Below are 5000 nucleotides of genomic sequence, written 5' to 3'. Positions count from 1 at the left end.
AAAACGCTTTTTATTACGATTAAATAACATGGAAGTGGTGGAGAAGAAGGGAAAAGTATCCTCACCGCATTTCCCAATGTCTCAACCAGCATTCGTTGCTTATATTTATCGTACGGATCAGTTGGATACAGAGGGCTGTCAGGAAACAGGTCATTCAGATAATCTGAGAGAGAAACAAATCCTCTTATATAATATTAAATAGCAAAGCGGCAAAATTGTTTGGACTTTATGTTATCGTCTCCAAGTTTTGAGAAAAAAGAACAGATTTCTCATGCAAGAGATCGATTTTACATCGCTTTTACTTGAAACGGCAAACGCGGAAGCTTGGTGCTTGTCATAAAAGTAGGAAAATCATCTGATTTTAACTTTTCTTTTTCCTTTAAGAAGTTACTTGATATCCGTGTGGCCAATGGCAAGCATCTCGTCCCCAGAGCCCACTTTTTTTCTGGGAAAGGCGATGTCTTGATCTTCAGTGGTAAAGCGGAAAGAATCGGTTCCTACAGAGTACAAACTCCAGGTTCAAATCCAATCCAAGGATGTGATTTTTTATTTCCTTATTTACTCTGCTACCAAAAGTCCTGGAACAAAGCGTCCAAAATTCAAGATAATAATAATTCAAAGCAAATTAACAATTCAGGATAATCGTGCATTCATAGGCGAGAACGTGTTGAGCATTCGCATGTTTGAATTGGGTACAACATTCAGTTAGCCGATTTAGTCTGTTGGGAAATTAGGAACAACAGTTTTTGGCAATAGTTACAAAAATTGACTTTCACTGCTCCTGCCCACATGTTGGCCCTGGCCAGAGTCCGTAATCTTGGTGCTGACTGAAATAAAGAAAAGTGGATTCTTGGGACGGAAATGTGTGCTGACCAAAGAAAAGCGGGCTCTTGGAACAAGAATGGCTAGGGATCAGCTAAAATCAAAATCGTTTCTTTCATTTTTGGCAAAACGCAAATCTCGGCCAGACATTCGCCATTTGCCGTTGACACAATGATAAATCACTTATTAGATCCTACTATTCGTCCACCAGCATTTGTATATTACACCATTGTTATCTGTGCCTCTCGCGGATAGAGATGTCTGGAGCGCATATCTGTGTTTCGAGAGGTTAGCATTAAATAGTTGGAATAAGCGGTCACAACGGTCGGATATAGGAAAGACCATTGCGTTTGATCTTGATATGATTTTGTATTTTCATACTTGAGTTTTGTATAAGTTCTTCTGGTTATTTTTTGCATCTGGGTCCGGTTGTTCGAAAGCCGATTAACTCAATCCAGGATTAGCGTAAACTTTTGTTTCATATTTTCAACTTTTTTGTGATAGTTTTGTTTTTCAAAATTGACGTCTTCTAATGTAAAGTTTTGCCGAATATCAGCGTTGAACAACATTTTTGAGTAGAGAAATAAACTCATTGGTTAACTTTTGATCTGGGATTAGCGTTAATCAGCTTTGAACAACCGGGCCCTGATGTCTTCGAAAGCGCAGTTAATCAAAAGTAGTTCTCGAGGGAAAACTTAAGGTACGTCGGTCTCGCAATTGTGCGAGTTATTTTAAAATGGCCGGCAATTAGACTCGATCGAGAAGATAGAATGGTTGAAAACCTATCAATCTCTTTTCGCCAAAAGTGGGCATTTTTAAAGTGACACTTGCTGGAGTCGTCGTTGTAGTTTCGTTATTTGAGCGCTCTAATTATCGTTGTGAAAGAAACTCTTTCTAATCGCTACCCGCAGCGAGCTCATCACGGCAGTACAATAAATTCATCAAGTACCTACCACAGCATATCGCAGATTCATATACGACTTTTCCATCCGGGTGTTCAATTGCTGGTACCATTCCAAGAGGGTTGATATCAGAAAACCAGCCTGGTTTATCCTTTAAATTGATGTTCACGCATTCGTATTCTACACCCTTTGCGGCAAGAACCAGGCGAACTCTCTGTAAATAGATGAACAAAATGAAGGAGTATATCAGTTTGTTTTAACAGGGAACACATAAGGAGTCCGTAGACATGGGCACGTAGTGTACTATCTTAAAGTCCCTATTAAGTTTCTGGAACTCTTGAGAACGTTACCTAATGATTTCATGACTAACTCCTTTAAACAGAACTCGTTATAGGTTACAAAATTATGAAAATTCAAGTTATATGAATTGATAGAATATTCTTTGTTCGCAAGAACCAAGTGTTTGTATTGTAAAAGAGTGAAACTAGAAGGTACACGAGTTTGTTTTATCAAGATAACGTGGGTTAGGTACTTCAACATAGTACCTGAGCGAATGGACAGAACCTCATGCTGTATAGTCGAAGACAGTCCTTTGTAAAAGCTGGTTTTTCGGATCTTTTAGAACAATGACTCATTTTCCTTCTTGCACACAAAGTCTCTCACAATTAAATCAATGCTATGTAAACTGCCTACGAAGTCATGTACAAAATATCACTTTGTCATTCTGATTTGGTGTAACTCAAAGCTAACTTAGTTACCAGTAAATTTTAGTCATGCACTAAGCCGAGTCCAGTCGCCAGGGCGCCCAAACTGAGGGTAATTCTGACCGACGACATGCTAAAAGGGCAATACTGCATTTTAAAATTTCCCCATAAGTTGAGAATTATTTTTAAAATGTTGTCAAATGCACATACTGTATCCTTCGCCAATTTGTGGGGATGTCACGCAACCCTCCACAAAAGAGCACTCGTGACATCTTTGTCAGGAGAGGTATATTTCGGGATGTTGTATATGACAAGGACAAAAAGAAAAGTTGATGTTGATGCCAGGAGGCATCTCGCGATTTATCTTGAAGAGAATTTTGTTCCAGACTTCAGTCACAATGAGCAGTCAGAAGCCATTGGTATTAATAGACATCGTCTCGGACACTATCTGACCGTGGTAAGCACAAACACGACTTGATGTCCCACTCAATGTATTGGGGGAAACAAATCGCTGTGTCATCGTCGAAGTTGGGCAGTTGTCTAGCAGTTTTTGTTCTTTTTGACTCGTAAATACGGCGTTCGGTATCCAAGTGGAATGTTAGGTTGTGGCCAGGAATGCTTCCCCTGGTCTGAGATCGTCTTTATGAAACCAGAGTTTAATTTTGGTAACTTTCGAAAGACCAACAACGAAATGCAATACACTTTCCTCTTTATCCATAAGCTTAAAAATTAATGTTAGGTTATTTGATTATTTCGTTGTTTTGTGTAAGATTGTCCTTTGTTCTCTGCAAGCAGAGACGTCTTTTCCTCTGAGTATTTGCTGGGCTGATAGGCAAGAGAAAAAGTGACTTCTGACTGTATCGAGCCTGATTGTGTTGAGCATTATAGTTTCATTTAGAGGATGCCTTGCTACTCGTGGGCTCACTAAACGGCCAGTAAGTTTTTATTAAGGTATACTTGTGACAATACAATACGTACAATTCATACTTAATTGACCGCTGCCCATAGGGGTTTTTCAGACGAAACGACGGAACACAGCAATAACAACTGATAAGAATCTCAACTGGCTGGAGGCAAACCAGTTGGCTATTTACAAGTGCAGATGGTTCGACCAGGGAGTCTACCAGGATCAAATTCAACAAGTGGTCAGAACTCTGGAATACGTATATACCCAGCCACTAATTTGCTTATGAATAGAGATGGTGGGGTATCCTGTAGTTGCTCTGAAAGGACCATGCATTTTGAACAGTGCTGTCCCCTTTCCATGGATTGCAGCTTGATAAAGTTTCTACACAGTGCAGAGTTCTTTTCTCCTCCTGGTTGTCTTCCTATAAAATATAAAAGAAAGAAGGCCTTTCCTATTGTGAAAGTACTTCCACTATTTTCATTTGTCAGGGGAAGTGTTTTCAAACCGAAAAACGACTATTGGTACATGTTTTACTAAATAAAATTCATTTTAATTTAAGGTGTTTTGTTGGAAAACGCCATCTGGAAGAAGCCATGAAGGTGTTTTCTGACCAGCTGTCCTTTGAAGTGACATGGAAGCCATTCTTCCTCAATCGTACAACCCCAGAGAGTGGAATTCCTCTTGAGCAGTACCTTTCACAAAAGTATGGACCAGAGGCAGCAGCTACAGCTAAGCAAGGAACTGGTCATCTTTCCATGGCTGGTGCAAATGTGGTAAAATGAATTTCCTGTATTCTGCCTTTGTTAGTACTCGTAGTGTTTTCACGACATTTTAAACCTGTTACATGTACAATTGCAAACATATGGTTATTTACCATGAGGGAAACCTGTTTATAAGCTCAATTCACAAAGTTGTTATTCTACGAGTGAATGCTAGGGAATATTGCAGAATTATGGGTAACTGATTGGCACAGAGGTAGCATGAAAGATTTAGACAACTTACCGGTATCTTTTCCTCATCTCACAGAGTTTGTGTAAGTGTCAGTGCTCTATTTTTCCCTTTTTAATTCCATTGTTGAATGCTTCCTTTGCCATTGACATTAATTTAAAGTGCCCCTGTGACCAAAAAATCAATTCATATTTTTCTTTGGATTTCAAAACTATGTTAACAAAACACTAAGTGACCCACGTTTTAAGCCTTGATTTCAAAAAGACACCTCTTTATTTTAACTGTAATTTTCCTATTTAATGGTCCGCCATTACTAACATTATGTTCTTGAGAGAGCTGGATCGAGGAGAAATGACGTCAAAGGCTCACTAGTTTAAGAATGCAATACGTGTGTACGGCGCAGAATTAATATGCAGCACGGGGGTTTTGGGCTTTCAGACTTTTAAACTCACGCTTTGCATATATAATAAGGTGCGTTCACATGCTGAAATTTTAAGCTAGTGAACCTCTGACGTCACTTTTCCCTGGATCCAGCCGTCTGAGGTCCAAACGGTCAGTTTTGAACGTGAGTAATGGCGGACCGTGAAATCCAAAACTTACACTCAAAGTAAATGGCCTTTGGATAAAAATCAAAGCTCAAAATTTTGCCAGTCAGGTGTTAAGCAAACTCACTTTCAAAATCTGAGGGAAAAAAGGAAGTGGTTTTTTTGATCACAG

At 39.2% G+C, this 5000-nt stretch overlaps 2 protein-coding genes across 2 annotated transcripts in view; one reads left to right on the top strand and one right to left on the bottom strand.

Moving 5' to 3' along the window:
- The window catches only part of LOC138052819 (glutathione S-transferase omega-1-like), a 4010-nt gene extending 1581 nt beyond the window's left edge, over window positions 1-2429 (bottom strand). The window contains exons 1-3 of the mRNA XM_068899405.1: window positions 2270-2429; window positions 1776-1938; window positions 66-163 (exon numbers count right to left, since the gene is read on the bottom strand). Of these exons, the coding sequence (XP_068755506.1) occupies window positions 66-163; window positions 1776-1938; window positions 2270-2359 (351 nt within the window). The 5' untranslated portion in view covers window positions 2360-2429. The remainder of the gene's footprint in view (window positions 1-65; window positions 164-1775; window positions 1939-2269) is intronic.
- Window positions 2430-2747: 318 nt separating this feature from the next.
- Window positions 2748-5000, top strand: part of LOC138052821 (uncharacterized) — a 7505-nt gene continuing 5252 nt past the window's right edge. The window contains exons 1-2 of the mRNA XM_068899407.1: window positions 2748-2885; window positions 3895-4108. Coding sequence (XP_068755508.1) covers window positions 3929-4108 — 180 coding nt within the window. The 5' untranslated portion in view covers window positions 2748-2885; window positions 3895-3928. The remainder of the gene's footprint in view (window positions 2886-3894; window positions 4109-5000) is intronic.

The sequence above is a fragment of the Montipora capricornis genome, chromosome 6, assembly GCF_036669925.1.
Source record: "Montipora capricornis isolate CH-2021 chromosome 6, ASM3666992v2, whole genome shotgun sequence".
Lineage (NCBI taxonomy): Eukaryota > Metazoa > Cnidaria > Anthozoa > Scleractinia > Acroporidae > Montipora > Montipora capricornis.
Note: the sequence above shows the minus strand (reverse complement) of the source record. Positions and strands in the feature narration are given on the sequence as shown.